This window comes from Quercus lobata, chromosome 5 (genome assembly GCF_001633185.2).
Source record: "Quercus lobata isolate SW786 chromosome 5, ValleyOak3.0 Primary Assembly, whole genome shotgun sequence".
Taxonomy (NCBI): Eukaryota; Viridiplantae; Streptophyta; class Magnoliopsida; order Fagales; family Fagaceae; genus Quercus; species Quercus lobata.
In genome coordinates, this window is record NC_044908.1 from 63711665 (window position 1) to 63731199 (window position 19535).

The 19535-nt window shown below is 34.0% G+C and overlaps 1 protein-coding gene across 1 annotated transcript; it reads right to left on the reverse strand.

Moving 5' to 3' along the window:
* Positions 1-5056: 5056 nt before the first annotated feature.
* On the reverse strand, positions 5057-5425 carry LOC115990929 (S-protein homolog 5-like). Its single transcript, XM_031114696.1, has one exon. It carries the CDS (start codon positions 5423-5425, stop codon positions 5057-5059), a length of 369 nt encoding a protein of 122 aa, XP_030970556.1.
* Between the last annotated feature and the right edge of the window lie 14110 nt (positions 5426-19535).

Sequence of the window (19535 nt, forward strand, 5' to 3'; positions counted from 1 at the left end):
TGCTCTTTCGATGGTCGCCGAGGTGGCTGTCTTTTGGAAATAACGGAAGGATTCATGTTGAGTTGATGACAAATGAAGTTCGGATCTACACTTAGGGCTTCATATGGGCTCCATGCGAACACATCTACATTTTCTCTGAGGAATTCCAGCAATCACTCATTCTCTTGCAAAGGCAGCTTAGCCCTAACTTGGAAAAATCTTTCCAGATCATCAGCAACAACTACCCTCTCCAAATCTTCACACTTTACCTCGTCGGCTGGTCCATCTAAGGGTAATGCTGGGGGTTTTAATTGCTATAATCCATTATTGGCGGTAGCCGAGGTCTCTGTCTCTGGCCGATGTTGTATAGCCGCTACCAGGCATTGCTGAGCTGCAACCTGGCTTCCCACTATCTCCAATACTTGACCCCCAAATGGGTACTTCACTTTCTAATGTAGAGGAGATGAGACTGCTCCCAGGGTGTGAAGCCAAGGTCTGCCCATAATAGCCATGTATGGAGAGAAAACATCTACAACAATGAAGTCCACCTCTACCACATCCATACCGGTTTACACAGGTAGTTTGATCTGTCCTTTTGGAACAACCATCCTTCCCTTAAAACTCACCAGAGGGGAACTGTAGGCTGCTAAGTCCTCAGGCTTCAATCCTAACCCTTTATACAAATCTGGGTACATTATATCAGCAGCACTACCTTGATTAATCATCACCCTTTTTACATTGTACCCACCAATTCTCAGCGTGACCACCAGAGCATCATCATGGGGCTGTATGGTTCTAACTTTGTCCTCATCCGAAAAGCCCAAAATCAGGGGGATGTCCACCTTGGCTCTTTTTGACGCTTAGCAATGATCCTCGGCCGGAGGTCGGAACACCGACAGTACCTTTGGAAGGACAAGATCCAGTCCTCCTTGGGGTAGCAAAAATAACGTTTATTGTACCAAAGGGGACTCTTGAAGAAGCGTCCCCACGCATCTCTGAGCCTACCTGGCCTACCCTACCACTGGAATGATGCAAGAGTTGCTTCAATTTCTCCTCTCAGACCAGCTACTCCAAATGGTCCCATAAATTCCTGCAATCCTTCGTCGCGTGTGCCCATGATCCTGATGATAGTGACAATAAAGGTTCGGGTTGCGTCTCTTAGGTTCTCCTGCCATCTTGTTTGGCCATTTAAAAAAGGGCTTATTCTTTATCTTCTCTAATACCTGCTGTACTGGCTCCTGAAACACTGCATTAACCACCTGGGTATTAGCAGAACCTGATTGCCCAGCGAAGTCTTTCTGAGGTCGGTTACTATTGTAACGGTCCGACCTGAAATCTCTCCTCTCCTGAGGGATTACCTTAGCCTTTCTTTTTCCCTGAAGTTGGTCTTCTTCTACTCTTCTGTACTTGTCAATCCTATCCATCAATTGGTGTACATTGGTAACAGGTTTACCAGTTAGAGATTTCCTTAAATCATGCTCGGTTGAAAGACCAGCCTTGAAAGTACTTATGGCCACATCATCATACTTTCCCTCTATTTCATTAAACATTTTCCAGTATCTATCTGAATAAGTTTTGAAAGTCTCGCCCTCTCACATGGACATAGACAGCAAGGATCCCAAAGGCTGAGGAAACCTACTGCAAGTGATAAATCGAGCGCGAAAAGCCCGGGTAAGCTTTTTGAAGGACTCAATAGAGTTGGCCCTTAAACTGTTAAACCATCTCATCACTACCGGACCCAAACTTGATGGAAAGACCTTGCACATCAAGGCCTTATCCCTAGAGTAAATAGCCATCTTTTGGCTAAAATGGCTAACGTGTTCAACTGGGTCTGACCGGCCATCATATAGGGTGAATGTAGGCTGGTGGAATCACCGAGGAAGAATTGCATCTTCTATATTCCTTGTGAAGGGTGATTTGGAAACTTGTCTTAACGCTTTGTTCATGGCGTTGTTCCCCAAGCGCCTGCTAGACAGGCTTTTGTACCTATGTCGATGGCTGTGCTCCTCTTCATAGGAAAATGTCTCACTAAGCGGAGTTCTGGATCTTCGCCTATAACTAGCTCCATCCGTCTCCTCGGATGATGGTTCGGAGCAAGGTGGGGAATGGTCCAGCCGGGCATGGCGCGAATCTCTTTTCAACTCGTCAATCTCACGTTGCAGGTTCCTGTCATTTTTTTGCATGGGAAACATGAGTCTTCCCACAAGAGCAACTTTTGGTGGTATGAGTTCTGCGCACATTCCCCTCACGGCCTTCTCTCTGTTCGGGACTCCGGTGCGGATTACCATACTGGGAGCCTCTTGACTCTGCTTGGTGTAGGTTGGCATCTACCTAATGTGGTCCTGCTGTGTAGTGATGTGGACCTACTTCCTCCATCATGAACGTTGAACTAGATTTCTTTTAATCTAAATCAAGCTCTTCCCACAGACGGCGCCAATTGTAAGGACTCAATTTGTAATGATCCCAAACTCGTATTGGGTTTGAACGCTAAAGGTCCAAACAATAAATTTGTAGAGCGTGGATATAAAAGAATTAGATTAACTTCAAAAGAAAAACGATTAAATTTCACGTTTTTAGATGGATTAACACAAATATTACGATCAATTTCTTCTTGAAATAAGCTAAGTTCTTTATTTCATAAGGTTTTCCTCTAGGCGTCACTTGTTTTGAAGTTTCGATCATTTCTCTCAATGCATTCTTCCATATTATATACTGCCCTCTTGGTGTTATTTTCACCACACACGTGTAGGTTGGATTAGGAGGATCCCTTCCTGTCCCATCCAACACTTCCTGAAACCTTCATCCAGCAGCTGTAAGGCTGCTTCATCACTGTTCAGGCATCACCTCTACATTAATGTGGCAAGAGAGTTGGTTGAGAGGCAATTAATGCGGAGACAGCAGTTGTTAAAGATATTTGTTTATCTTTTCTTTCTTACCCTTGGTACCATGTCCTACCTTTAGTGGTAATGTAGCTTTGAAGTGTGTTTGTAACAATATGACGTTTAGGTCGTCCTCGGACACATATTGTTGAGAAGGATTTTGTCCTCGGACGAATACTGGACCCATCTCATGTGATATTTACTCATCTTTTCATTTGGTTCCCCTTATAACCTTATATGAGCCTCCTCAGATGGCTTAACCTCCTCGAATGAGCCACAGGCCCAGTTAACATGGTTTTAATAATTATTGATTAACCGGCCCCTACAAATACTCTTCAAAAAATATATCTATTAAAAGTAATATTAGTTCCTCAAAAAAAAAAAAAAATTTAAATACTCTTTCATGGAGATAACATAATAATATAATCTTCACAAAAAAAAAGGAAGGAATGGAACGAGTTGATTTGTCTGGGGCAGGCTAGATAGGGACAAGACTCAATAGAGGTCCACTTTTTCCATTTGCAGGAGGGGCTGAGGGTATAGTTGGCAAATACGGAATAAAAAATAAAAAATTCAAAGACACTATCAATTCGTTGGTAAGAGGCCAAATGGGCCATCTTTTCATAGAACATACAAAAAGTCAGTTACGAAGTAAATATTCTCTCTCTTTATTATTCTCTAGTTGTAGCTGATTTTAGAGGAACATAAGTAGTGAGTGAAGAATTTGGCTCGCAGTAAAAATTCATGGTGACACTTTCTAGATCTTGAGATTTTGGATTCAAGTTCATCCTTCCTCTCTTCTCTCTCAAAAAAAGGGGGAAAAAAAAAATCCTTCCTCATTATTATAAGCAAAAGAGAATTTGACTTATAAGGGATATTGAACCTCATATGATCATGTCATGTGTGAAGAGTTGTCAAGTTAATAAGTTGAGTGCAAAGAACCTTGTGGTTTAACTTGATATATTCTAATGTTTCTAAGATAACCAAGGTAATTCAAGTCCTTATCCTTTGATCTTTGTCGTAACTATCGAATTATTAAAAAAAAAAAAAAAATTATAAACTGGACAACACATTTGTGATTCATTCTATTCAACCCTTTGAAATTGAAAAATATTTAGGTTACTATTTATTTACTATAAAATAATAACAAACTGATGTTTGTAAATATTGAGTTTTCAAATTGCCTGGTTAGAGTATTCCCCTTTCGATCTTCTAAATTGGAATTTTCGCTATTATAGATATTATTGTAGATAAATACAACATTGACAGTAATGAATATTGTAAAATACAATATCTTTTAAATTAGATTATTCTTATATTTATAAGTATTTCATGAGATAGTGTCACTACTCACAATATAGAGATTCATACATGTTAAGAGAGAGGTGTCATGAGATCATTTAATAAGATAGTTTTCTTTGCAGAACTCTATTTGAAAGGTATAATTTTTTTAATGTAATTCTATTTTTTCAAACGAAAAAATATTTTGTTTACTATTTATTTATTAAAATTTTAATATAATTATTGATTTCTTTTTTTGGGAAACAAAATTATTGCAATTGTCAAATCACGTAGATCATATTCAAGTGATTAGCCCACAATTTTTTTTTGATAAAGCTAGATATGATTAGCCCACAATAAATACGTAACATCAATCTTTCAAATAATTGGACTATACGATTATCTTATCAAGTTTTCTAATCATATGCATGCTTAAGAACCACTATCTTATCATAAACAGGGGAAAAAAAACTCTACCTTTACATAATCTTTTTGATTTCTCAGATTCTCAGGCTCTAATTAGTTGAATATTCAATTGACATTGTGCCTCATTCAGCCAAAAAAATTTTTTTGACACTGTGCCTCTGAAATATAGTGCTTCTCACACTCACTCACAATCCAATACAGGGATTGTAGAAAAGCTTCCCAACAAGCCCTTTATTCTATATTATGATTATAATATAATATCTAAAAACAAGTAGAGGTAGCAAAGAAGTACGAGTGCCATTTCTTCTCTATTTCAATAGTAAGTCCTATTATGATTATAATATAATATCTAAAAACAAGTAGAGGTAGCAAAGAAGTACGAGTGCCATTTCTTCTCTATTTCAATAGTAAGTCCTCAGTTAGCCGCTACAGTACTCTCTGAAACCATAACTTCTTGCTACATTCTCATGAACAAAGTACCATTGCAAAACCTAGTACCATGGAAAGTCCTTTTGCCAATTCACTTCATCGTTGCTGAAATAAAACCCATCCTCTTTGACCAACCAAGAGCACTTCCTAGCAGTCCCACATCGATAAGCATCTCTGGAAGCCTTAAATGCATCAAAACTCTTCCTCATTTGGTCCCATTTCATGGTGCACCAAAAATGAGTGGTGCCCCATATGTTGGTCTTGAGTCTCCAGCTGAAATCGTCATGCTCTTGAAGTGCACGTCCTCCCAATTCACTGTCTTTTGAAGCACACCAAATGACCAGAGGCAATGACGAGTTGTTTGTGAACCCATTGACCACACGAACTTCATATTTAGAACCACCATTTAAGGGCTCTGCAGTTCGTAACATTGACATAAAAACAACGAACAATACAATGGCTACAGAGAGAGTAAGCAAAAGACGGATAGAAATCTTCATACTCTCTGATAGTGCAATTGTCAGCCTGTAAAGTGTAGTTTTATACTCACAGTATAGAGCAAGTTGCCTATAGATATTGGATATAAAGTAAAGTCGCGCAGTGCAGCGCAGTGCTATACTATACACAGAAAATCTGAACAGATTCTCAAAAAAGGAAAAAACAAATGAATATCTGAACATAATCGCTTTCATTAATGTTGTGGCCCCATGCTCCACATACCAAATATGGACGATAGAGAGTAGAGATTAATAGAAGGAAAGGGAAGAGAAAAGTACTAAGCAATAATTCTAGATCACAACTTTTACTATATAATTTTCCACAATTGTTTTATCACTTTATGTGGTTGGCCATTATCTATGGAGAAAAAATAGTGAGTGTTAGGTTTTAGATCCCTATAAACTAGATTTTTTAACCTAATTAATTAACAAAGTGATACTTAGGTTTATTATTTAGATCTAGGTTAAAACAACAAAGTCATATCATGTAAAGTAGCAAAAAATAAAGAATACAATGATATGATTGCCCAGGAAAACCAAACCGGTAAAAAACCTGCGGAAGATTTAACCTAACTATTTTCAAAGTAAAAAACAAATCCACTATAGAGAATCGAAGTTTATAATAAGACTTAGACCACTAACATCCTATTGCTACCACATGTAAAACTTACTGACACAATTACGTGCAAGCTCCAAATCCTCAGACTTCTTCTCTATTAGGCCTTTGCAACACAAGCACCTACACTTGTGACTTTGAGACTTCATTCAAGGGTTTATCAACATAAATTCTCCTGTTTGTGAATCCAAGACCACCATTGAAGGTTTAGATCATCAACACCTTTGATGACTAGAGAAGGCAGCAACTTCTTCAACATCGAATTTTGGGATTCTTCAAGGAATAGCACCGATAGAAGATATGAGAGAGCTTTTTGGGTACAAAACCCTAGATACAAAAGATGCACACTTTTCTCTCTCTGAAGGCCTTACAAAAACATACTTAGAGTTTCCTTTATATATTAGAAGAAGTAGATCAAAAAACCTAATCCTTTTTGGGCTTAAACTGTTGCTTGGGCTTAATTAAAATTCTACAAATACGACTCTCGATCGATCGAACTAGGAAAATTCTAAATTCTTCTTTCTACAACTTGTATGTTCTTGAATCTTGACTTGAATCATATTGAGCATTATCTAATAATACCTATAGACTCTAAGATCTATATCTAGACAAGTTTGTGTTCACGATTTGTCAATTGTTTAAAACTTTTAGAACCTAACAGTGAGTTCATGTGAGTATGATAAGTAGATAATTACAATCTACTATATAGAATAATTGTGAAAATAATGTGGTAAGGCCTTGTTTGGTTCTAAAAAGTGCTGTATTCACTTTTCATTTTTTTCTTTTCTGTATTCAAATTCTAAAATTGAATATAGAATAAAGCACCCATTTTTATATGTAAGGGTGTTTGATAAATTATTTTGAATACATAATTTGAGTATAAAAGATAAATTTTTTTGAATACATAATTTGAGTATAAAATTCACCATACACGGTTTGACATTGTTTTCTAATTTTTTTTTTCAAAGTCACTTTTTTCACTTACACACACTCACACCAATCAGGTGGGGCCCTTTGCATTTTTACAATATTTACAGAACTTCCATTGTATTCATTTTTTATGAAAATGAAAACGCTAAAAATGTGTTTTCATTTTTTGTATTCAAATTCAACTTTTAGTATACTGAAAATGAAAACTAAGTACAAGTTTTTATTTGTTTTTTTGTGATGGGTCCCACTGAAAACTCAAAATGAAAACAAAAAACACTTCTTTTTTTAGCTAACCAAACTGATCCTAGAATAACTCAAAAGGAAAAGGGAAAAGAAAGTTAAAAAAAAAAAAAAAAAAAAAAAAAAAAAAAAAAAACAAAACAAAACTTGTGTGTTTGGATGTAAAGATGAAGAGAAAGAGAAGAGAGGGAATGCATCTTACACTTTTATCATTTTAAATTAGGTTAATATTGCACCTGTATGTACATACAATTTTAGAAATGGTGTGTTGAAAACATAATTTCAAGATTTCACAATTTTAACCTATTTCCCTCTCCCTTGTGTGTGTGTGTTTGTTTCTTAAAAAAAAAAAAAAAAAAGATTTCACAATTTTAGCTGATATGGCACACAAACCTGTGTAATTAATAATTCTCTTTAAACTAAAAATTAATAAGGTTACAGAAATAATTTTGCATAAAAAAAAATTGAAACTTTTCAAGGGTATAACCATATAAGAGTTATTTTAGGATTCAAAAAATGATATATCCCACAAAAAACTTTTCCCTCCCATTCTACTTTCTTTCATTTTTTCCCCTTTCTAACCATACAAAGGAAACCCCTTCCTTTCTCTTCCTTTCCTTCTCCTTCCATGCAACCAAACAATTTGAAAGAGTTTCAAATCATTTTGTATGAAATTAAATTTAATAAAAAAATATAATATTTTATTTTAGGTTTATATATTGTTAGTCTTTAAACTTTTAACTCATAAACAATTATATCCATTGAAATTGAAGGTGATTGTTTTTCCTTAAATGACGTAATCAAACTAAAAAGAGACACATCATCACTCCATCAAATATATTAGGAACTAAAAGAGATTTCTATAATTCCAAACACTAGAATTATTGAGAGGTTAAAGTAGAGGCCAATAATATATTTGAATTTGTTTATAAATAAATTTAGGTATTATCTTTGAGAATATATTAGATTTTATTAGGACTTATCCAGAGTATTGACAGGTTTAACCACCTCGTGAGTGAACTTATAAGTAAGCAACCACTTATAAATCCATATTTTGACCTTCATGCCATTGTGTATCGATCTCCATTATAAACCAAGTTTTAGTACTCCCTTCACTGCCAACAAGCTTCCTCATAAATAAAAAGGTTTTTGTCTGGTCTTAGCTTCAAGAACTACAGGTAGGAAAGTATTTGGCTTTAAGCACTCTGTATGGCAAATTGTGGGGTGTCTGCAGGAGTTCCCAATCTTAATTAGCCAACAGAAGATTGAAGATCTCAAAAAGTTATTCACAATGATGTTTAGCTTGACACAGCTTATCACATCTCAGCAAGTGTATCTTCCTTCCAGAGTGTACGATGTCCCTACTAGAATTAGCTTACCATTCAAGTAACCCGATAGAAGCTGCTTGGGGGCTTGAAACAACTCATGGCATATCTGGGTATGAGCTATAGTTTTAATCAAAATTCTTTGCCTACAATGGATACAAAAGTTTTCTTTCCTGCCAATAGGCTTCTTCCACAGTCTATCTTTGATCTTTCAAAAAGCTTGTGTGTTGTCATACTAGGCAAGCCAAGGTACTTCTTGTGGCTCCTTATCTGGGACTCCAATAATCAAAATTTAGATCATGCTTTTTAATCTTTGGCTGAGTGTTGTTTTGCTAAATAATAAGGAAGATTTATCTATTTAAGTAGAGCATTGAATCCTACTATATAAAGTATGAACATATAAGGGGATAAGGCGAAGCTATGTCTAATGTGTCTTGAGTAGTGGATAAAACCTCTCAGTATTCCACTATTCCTAGGGCTGGAGTCAGGATTTTACTTTTGGGGCGAGGCCAAAGCACAAATGATTTTTTTTTTTTTCCAATACAAACTGGTATTTTTTTTTAGTATAAATAAAATATCGACGAGGAAAATGTTAAAGTTGCTATTAATTTTACTAAAGGGAAAATTATATACTAATTTGACAATGAATTGAACATGATCAATGTCACATTAATAACATAATAAATATATAGATAAATAAAATATCAAAACTATTGCCAATTTTACTACAAAATATTTACAAACTAATATGATAATAAATACGATTGGTGCTACATCAACAACATAATAAATAAATTTCTTAATTACATATATTTTGTGCTTTAATTATTAATACATCAATTTCTAAGACTTATGTAGTAAGATTTATAATAGTTGTGCCACCATTCTAAATAAATTTTTTGACCAATCAATAAAAGAAAAGACACAAAATAATTTTTTTTGAATTATTTGCATTAAAAAAAATCAAATATTGTACGTAGTTAGATTAATTTGACATAATTCAAATATAGTCATATCATATTTAACATCTAATTATATATCTAATAATTTGTTGAACTAAAAAATTAATTAGCATTTCCAAGGAAAGAAAAATTAATATCCACACTTTTAACTCTGAGTCTCAAACTACAACAACCAAAGCCAAACAACTTAACAATTTTGAAGTTTACAAAAAACCAAAAACAATACATACACCACACAGATACACTTGATCTCATTGTGCAGAGTCACAAGAATGAGATGACTTATGTGTTTATTGGCTTTTGTGGCCTCTTTTTTTTTTTTTTTTTAAACATTTTGAGGGAGGCCAAGTATAATTAATTTTAATTTAAAAATTTTATTTATATATTTAATTTAAATAAAAATTTAAAATCATGGCCCCCCTCCCCAACCATAGTGTACTTCCGTCCTGGGCATTCCATTGATAAGAATAGTGTAAGAGGCTATGTGGAAATGCACTACATGACTAAATGCACTCAACTTGAGTGAAATCCTAATAATGACCTCTAAGAAAGACCACTCCACACAGTCACATATCTTTCTCATTTCGAGCTTGGAGACTTTTTCCTTTGTTTCTACTTTGCATCGAGGGTAAGAGCTCAAATGCAATTAGAACATTGTCGATAATGAGGCGACCCGACACAAAAATACTATAGTTATCGTATTGAAAAAGAGACCTGAGCTCAAAACTTGCCTACACAAAAAATTTATTTAGTATCTTGGCTTGATAATAAGAGCAATCATTATAAAAAGAATGTCATGGATTCAAATCCTAATATAACTATAAATTTTGTTTAAAAAAAAAATCTTTTGACACATCTAATTTTTAAAAGTTTACACTAGGTAACTTCATTATTCACACTAAATACAATCCTATCAACTATCAAGTCCCATTAACCACTGTTAGGCAATATTAGGATCATGCATTTGTAATGGACACACTTTATGATTCATATTAAATATTACTAATTAAAAATATATTGAATACTACGTTATTTAAAAATTTAAATGATGTAATACTCTATACATTGTTATATTAAAAATGATCTTAATCATAAAATAGACTTCATTTCATGTGAAATGATAAGGATCTTATTCCAGTAAAACAAGGTTACCAAATCAAATTTGAAAAAAAACCATAAAGTGACTCTTAATTCACCACATTTAGGGTTCATTTAGGAACAACTTATATAACAGAAACTGAAAACTTTTTGCTGAAAGTACTATAAAAAAAAGGCTAAAAGCTAACTGAATAGTATAGTGGAATTCATGAATAGTACTAAAAATTGTAATGGAACTCATAAATAATAACAAAAATAAGTTAAAAACTCTAAAATGCTGTGGGTTTCATTGCTTCCCAAACACACTCTTAACCACTAATTTTAACTTTTATTAATATATATATAACTTCCCATTTTCGGAAGCACACATAATTTTTTAGAAAAATCTCATACTTCTACAGAGTTGCAACTGCTGCAAAATATCCTATTTTTAAAATAACTACTTTTTTTTTAAAGCACCGATTATCTTTTAGAAGAAGCTCAAATGTTTTTTTTTTTTTGGATAATTGAAGCTCAAAGTTTTTACAAAGATGTGATAGCTGTGACATGCACATGAATACATGATACTACTACTACAGCACATCGTATCTGAAATTGAAAAATAACTTTCCTTTTTTCGAAATGCATAGACCGCACGTTCTACACGTTGTGAATGATGAGTGTGATCCCATTTCCAGAAACCATAGAAAATTTGTCTTTTCCCTAGAAATCACTTATTATTTTCCATCCTATGTTAAGGAGAGTAGTCCATCAAATGCTAGTCGCCAAACAAACAATTTTATTACTTCAACAAGTGCTATGCGTTTCTAGAAAAATATATGTTATGACTAATAAAAATATCCTTTTGTGTTTCATTTTGTACTAGTTTGAAAACAGCTTATTTAAATTTTTGAAGAAAATATGTTAAATTATACTTGTACTTTTAAAAAAAGAAAAGAAAAAAACAAGAAAAAAAAAACTTTTAACAAGTTGTACATATCTAAAAAAATAAAAATTTAGATTATAAGCTAATCCCAAACATACACTTTATGTTTTATCAATTACAATTTGTCTCCTGTCAAAAAAAAAAAAAAATTACAATTTGTCATATAATAGATTAAAAAAAATAAGTATGTTATGATGGAGCATAAGTGGAATAGTAAAAGTGAAAAGACTATTTTTAAGTTTTTTGTGACATACGTCATTGCAATATTTGCCGTTAAAACGATAATCTTTCTTCATATTAGCTTTCTTTTATCTTTGATTAAAAGTTAAAACCACCATCAACCATAAAGTGATAAACCATAACTCATATTTGAATGTCTTTATTTATTAGGATTGAAATTCTTTATTATTTGATTCTTAAAAAAAAAAGAAATTCTTTATTCTTTATTATTTATTTTTATTTTTTATAGTTCAATAATTAGTGAGGAGATTTAAACTTTGAATGTTTTCGTTAGAAATACTAGAAGGTGTCAAGTAGTTGAACTATAAGGTTTTTGGCATATTAAGGTTCAAACAGTGTTAAAGAGGGGTGTTATCGTTCAGGGAAGAAAAAAAAAAGTGAGACAAAATGTGATCTCTAAGATTGTGTAATCTCAATAGATTGCACATCCCTTTTATTCCCCTTACGGTATCATCGCCAGCTATCTTTTATTTAATACAGAGAGATCGATATCATGATTTGTAAATGTAATCCTCAAATACTTTGGCCATCATTGCATTTCCAATCACACTTCTTTTATGTTGGCCACATTATCCCATTTATGTAGAGATAATGTGGTAGGGTATTTTCTTTCCGTTTTGGGGCAACGGGAGAAGATTAGAAGAAATGAAGACGGTATCTCTTGTTACCGATATAACTATCGGGTTTCTCACAATAGGTAGGTTTCACACATTTGTGGGTTCGGTTCACCTATCTTGAGAGAACTTGTTGCATGTATTTGAAACAAGCGATAATTATTTGAAGGGATGGGAGAGGATACCCTATTTTACAATTTCCCATCCCCTCTCTTTACTTTCGTGTTAAACATTTTTTTCGAATGCATCAAATATTTGAATCAAATTTAAAAATTTATCTAATATAATTTTATTTACCGTTTTTTAAGATGTATTACACCCATTGAAATGATCAGTACTGTGTCAAAAAAAAAAAAAATGATCAGCGTGTATTTTTTTACTCTTTTTTGTATTATATAGAACTCATTAAAATAAGATACATTCATTGTGAATTATGCGTAACTCATTAAAATAAGGTACATTCAAAGTATGTCTCAAAAGAGGATAAATGGTACTCTCTTCTCTTACATTCATAATAGATCTTATAATGAATTTAATGAGTGAACCCTTCCATGAATGTGAGAGGGAGGGTGCATAATTAAAAAATTATTTTCAATAATGCTCTATTTATTGAAAGTCTTTTTTTTTTTTTTTTTTTTTTTATCAAAAACCTTTAAAAAAAAAAATATATATGTATTGTAATCAATATAATATAAAATATAATCAATAATTCATAGACTAATTAATTGAAATAAAATATTTATTTTTGAGTTATGTAGGAATTGACTTGAGAAAAAAAATGTTGAACCATGTGAAAAAATACTTTATGTATAGTTATATATAATAAAAAAAAACTATACTTAAATTTTTTTTTTTTTAATTCTTGATATATTTAATGAACAAAGTTTGGCATTGGGCTTCAATTACCAATAGAAAAATGATATTAATTTTTGTCATGTGCATTGCACATCACTCACTTAACCAAACCAGCTAAATGAGTATATGACGAGACATATATTAAGAAATATCAGTTGAATTACAAAGTTCTCGACAACATCCCTAAAAACTCCTCCTAAATGTTTATGGTATTTTGTGTCTGTTTTAAATAGCTTATTATTATTATTATTATTATTATTATTTACAACATTTTTATATCACTTTGAGTAAAATAAATAAACTAGAAAGTGGGGAAGCTATAAACCAGATTGTAATATTGAAAATGAAAAGAACGCAAGTGGAAGTGGAAGTTGCAACAGAGAAAGTGAGCAGAAAAGGCCGATGGCAATATTATATTCTTTCATGTCGTGGGGCTGAGCCTGAGTGATAGATGACAGTGGTGTTTCCCTATTGTTTTGAGGATTGTATCAATGATATATAAAAACAAATTAGAATACGATCCACCACGGATAGATACGTCAGCTCAGCTGTAAAGATATTTTCAAGGTATGTTAAGTGCGGCTTATCTTTATGTTTAGCTTATATCCTTTTAAATCGATTGAGCACACTTCTTTTTTTTTTTTTTTTTTTTTTTTTTTTGTGGGTCTACGATTTTATTTAATTAGTCAGTAACCCTTGTGCAGAAGATTAAATAAAATATGATATTTTTAAACATAAATTTAAGGCGAAAATATACTTTTGGTCCCTACATTTTGGGTCAATTCCCATTTTGGTCCCAAAATTGATTTAGTTACTAATGTCGTCCCAAAAAAAGAAAATCGATTTTATTTTGGTCCCTGCCGTCAACCTACTAACAAAAACCTCCTACGTGGCAGATGGAACACCCTACTTGCTGATGTGATGCTAACATGGCGCTGATGTAGCGATTAAAATATTATTAAAAAAATGTTTGGCATTTTTATATACCTAGTCAGCATTTTAATTGTTTTGAAAAAGCCATATCAGAAAATTTAAACCAAAAAAGAAAATAAATAAAAAAAAAACTTAAATTTTATTAAAAAACAAGCCTTTAATTTCTTAATTTTAAACTGAAAATTTAATTTCTCAATTCTCAGTTTAAAATTATTTTTTCACAATCCTCCAAACTAAACCCCAATCCCAACCCCACGAACCCAAGTTACCCAACCCAACATCAAATTTTCTTAGGAGCCGTTTGGTTGGAGGAATGGAAAAGTGGGAGGATGGAAAATTAGTGGGAGGATGGAAAAGTGGGAGGATAGAAAATATTTAGTTTTCCCTCGTGTGTGTTTGGTTGGAGGGATGAAAAAGTAGGAGGGTGGAAAACTCTTTTATTTGGTTGAAAAGAAAAGTGGGAGGATAGAAAATGTAGTTTATATAAATTAACTATTATACCCTTGTTATGTAATAGGTAAGAAATAGATTTATTTGTACTCATTAAATAATATAAAATTTACCAACAATTATATTTTTTAATGAGAAATGTTACGTCAACAACATTTTTCGCAATACTTTCACAACAAATTTATGTGGAAAGTTGTTACTAGTTCTAGTTTGAATCTACCACTGAAATTATTTTTTTACTCACCAATATTAACTAATAACAATCTGTTACTTAAAATTTATTGTAAAAATATTGTGAAAATATTATGATAATATTTCACAATTAGGATTTTTTATTATTTATATTATTTCTGCTTTCTCTCATTTCATTTCATCCATACGTTTTTTTTTTTCCTTCTTCTTTTTCTCCTCCACACACATTGTCCTTATCTCTATCCCCCTTCTTTTCTTTCTTTTTCTTCCTCATTCAAGAACGTTCCAGCACTTAGCAGCTCTCATTCATTCTTTTTTTTCTTTTTCTCCAGCTCTCACTCTCTGTTGTCATGTTCTATGTGCCTTTCCTCTTTTGAACCTGCCATTTATTTCATCAACTGTTCAATTCTTTATTGTAAACATCTTTCTTTCTTTTTTTTAGCAGCTCTCATTCTTTTTTTTTTTCTTTTTTTTTTCCTCCAGCTCTCACTCTCTATTTTTTTTTTTTTTAAGAAGAAAAATGTAGGTGAGAAGGCCATCAGGTCATGAATGAGGGTAGGTGGGAGAGGGCATTTGTGTAAAAATGCCATAAGTCCACTTTTCTCCCCACAATTTTCCTCTCGATTTGGGAGGATGAGAATTGTGGACCCAGAAGAGAAAATTTTCTCCTGGGTTTTCCTTCCTCAGTGTTTTCCTTCTTTTGCCAAACAGTGGAAAACACTGTTTTCCACCCTATTTTCCTCCTTTAGTTTTCCATCCTCCCTAAAATCACTCCAACCAAACACAGTGTTACTCACCAACATCACAACATCAATTTAATCCCTCTCTCTGCCCATTGTTCTCTCACTCTCGATCTATCTCTCTAATTTCTCTTTGATCTGCTCCAAACCTAGACACCCATGGCCAAAGACAGCAAGCTCTAAACCTAGAAACCCATGGCCAAAAACCCCAAGAACCCATGGCTAAAGACCCAAGCTTTGCCTCTCACGATCACGAGCTGAGGAGGCAGATTTCTTCGATTGATGAGGACAACAACGATGAGGCCAAACACTCTCTCTTCGATTGATGAGGACGACGATGACGAGGAGGTAGTCATTTGTCGGGATGGCGTAGTTTGATGGAGTGGCCGAGGAGGCAGATTCGATGGGGTTTGATGGGGTCGTTGGATTTGAGGAGGCAGAAATGGTGCCGTTGGATCTACTCCAAACCCAAAAACTCAGATCTGCTCCAAACCCAAAAATGATAGAATGTGCTGAGAAGGTAAAGTGTGGGAAGCAAACCCTAGAAATTTCTTCTCAAAGCTAACATTTTTGAGAGAGGGAAAGATATCTCAGTTGGATTTGGGTTGGTGTTGGGCACGAAATTGAAGGAGATGTGTTTTTTTTTTTTTTCTTCTTCTTTGTGTTTGTTATTACTTGTTGCTGTGTTTGGTTGCTAAGAGATGGGTTTGTTTGGTTGGGATCGACTTGCTCTTTATCAATGGTGGTGGTGGCTTTGATTGTGAGAACGTGAAGTTTGCTTGGTTGCTCTTGTTCAGGGTTTGCTCTTGTTCTAGGTTTGTTTGGTTGGGTTCGACTTGCTCTTAATTGATGGTGATGGTGGGTTTGATTGTGAGAACGTGAATTTTGCTGGGTATATTGATTGTGAGAATGTGAAGTTTGATTATGGGTTTGCTCTTGTTCTGGGATTTGGGAAGAACATGAAGAACAAGTTTTTACGTTCTAGGTTTGCTCTTGTTGTTGATGTTGGATGATATAGATGTTTTGTTGTTGATTTGGTTGGGTTTTGATTTACTGATTTACTGGGTCTTGTTGTTGATGTTGGATGAAATTCCACTACAACAAAATGTATTTTCAGTGATGAATTTTAGTGAGGAAAATTTTTTCGTCACTAAAAAGTACCATTTAGTGACGAAATTTATATTTTGTCACTAAATATAAAAAAAATTAGTAACATTTAGTGACGAAAAATAAATTTCGTCACTAAATGTTGAGTTGAACTAAAGGCGCCAAACGAATATGTAGGCGCCAAACTAAATTCATCTATAGCAACGAATTATTTTGTCGCTAAAAGTTTAAGTTTTTTGTGACGAAAAATTTCATCACTAAAGGTGCTGATAAGAATACTATTAGTGACGAAACCCATTTCGTCACTGAAAGTCATAAATAGTGACGAAAATAAGTCGTCACTAAAAACAAAATCACAAAAATGGGTATCATTATCAGCGACGAAGCTAATTTTCGTCGTTAAAGGTAGCCAATAGTGACGAAATATAAGTCGTCACAATAAGTTTTACACTAAAAATGTAATTCAGCCATTTTTTGTTTTGTTAAACTTCCCACACTCACCCGATTCTCACAAAAAACTCTACTCCCTATATTTCCAAATAGCAAATAAATTGAAACCACTTCTCACAGTCGCCGATTCACTCTCTAACCGTTGCTGATTCACTCTCTCACCGTCGCCAATTCTCACTCTCACTGTTGCCAAACCCAGCCTCACCATTACAAACCCAACTTCACCGCCGCCAAACCCAGCCTCACCGTCGCAATCACTGTTGCAAACCCAACCTCATTGTCGCAAACCCAACCTCACTGTCACAAACCCAGCCTCACCGTCGCCTATCCTTGTCTAACCGTCGCCATTCCTCGCCTCACCATTGCCGATCCTCGCCTCACCATTGCAAACCCAGCCTCACACCATTCCTCACCTCACCATCGCCGATCCTCACCTCACCGTCGCAAACCCAGCCTTACCATCGCCAAACCTAGCCTCAATGTCGCCAAACCCAGCCTCACTGTCGCAAAACCCAGCCGCACCGTCGCCAAACCCAATCGTACCCTCGCCAAACCCAGTCTCACTGTCGCAGATCCTTGCTTCAGCTTGCGACGGTTCGCAACGGTTCGTGATGGTTCAACTTGCCGACCGTTTGCCACGATTTAGCTCGTTGTGAAGCTCGCCAGCCATTCGCGACGGGTTAACTTGTCAGCTATTCGCGACGGTTCAGCTCGACGGCCCTTCGCGACGTTGAGTTTTCTTTTTCAAATATTCCGACTTAAAAAGTTAAACCTTTCTTTTTTAGTTTCAACATTCAATCTTTTTTTAAATGAAATGTTCAACATTCAATCTTAGTTTCAGCATCTTTGACTTTGAGGCTCTAGTTTTTTAGTGTAAAGCTTTATGAGTTTCACTCCAAGCCTTCAAGGTCAGACAATCTCTCTCAACTTTTGCTTTAAATTTTATGTACGTTTTGTGAATGTTGAAGTTCTTGATTTCCTGCTATGATAACTGATTTTCAATTATTTTTGAACTATAATAGACTTGAACTATGTTAAAGAACTGGGTTTTGATTTGTATGGATAATGGATGGTTTTGCAGATTTAAGAGTTCAAGAATCTTGCTAGAAGAAAACAGGTATATATGGGTTTTAAAGCATTTTGATTTTGGATTGGTTAAACAAGTATTGATTGTTTTAAAGCATTTTGGAGATTTGGGTTTTGATTTTTATATATGGGTTGGTTTTGTTTTGGAAATTCATGGTTGTTGATGGGTGGATGGTGATCATTGCAAAATGGGCATGGTTGGTTGGCGAGTTTATGTCTATTAGGTGGAAATTGATTCTGATTGCAAATTTATTCGATGGAAATCAACCACATTACATACCTTTTTCTATGATTGGTCTTTGTTTGTTGTATGGATTTGTCAGACTGCAAAAGAGAGTTGGAATTATTGAAATTTGCTAAAGAAGGTGTTTTAAATGCTGTGAGGAACTTCTTTGAGCATAATTTTGTATTTATCTTCCATTAAGTCAAATTGGGTTATCACTGTAGCTGGTTCAAATCCAGGTCCATTTTGAGCATATGAGAATGTGATCTCAATATTTTTAAACCATTAAAATCCATAACCAACCAATAAGGAAATCCCCATCACATACATTTCACATTGATGATCGATTAGGATAGTCACCAAGGCTTCTTTGAATCTCTTTGATCATTGTTTTGAGCACATATTTTTCATTATCTCTTTGATCATTGGTTTGGTTTCCACATTGATACCAGTGTTAGATATAAGTAGTGTACAAGTGAAGGTGTAAACTTTGTTACCTAATTCTAATGACTTTATGTCAATTATCTACTTATTATTTATTATGTGAATCTATGGTATTCTAGATTGAGAGTCATCTTTTTATTGAAATTCTTGCACTGTCTCCATCAAGAGGTAAAGCTTCACTGTTCTATGTGTTGCATGTAGGTGAAATCCTATTGATACTTAGAATGTGTTGATGACTGCAGCCATTAGATCATTGGGAGGCTTATCAAATGTTGGGTGTGGGCCTTTGGCAACTTAACTCCATGTTTTATGTTGACTAATTAAACATTAGGAATATTTTTGAGGTATGATTGGGTTTGGTTACTAGCAATATGAACAAAGTGAAATGTGGGGGCTTGATACCACAAAGTGGGGTTTCAATTTTTTCAATATTGAATTCTAAGCTATACCACTGTTTAGAAATGGGAAAAAGAATAAAGAATATGTATTTTAAATTTGGGTCTACTTAACTGTTCACTAAAAGTTATCTTTCTTTTATCTCCAGCTCTCTTTCTCTTTTGTGGCTGAAGAAATTGTGTGGAACAAGGTGAAGAACACCAATTAACTTTGGATTT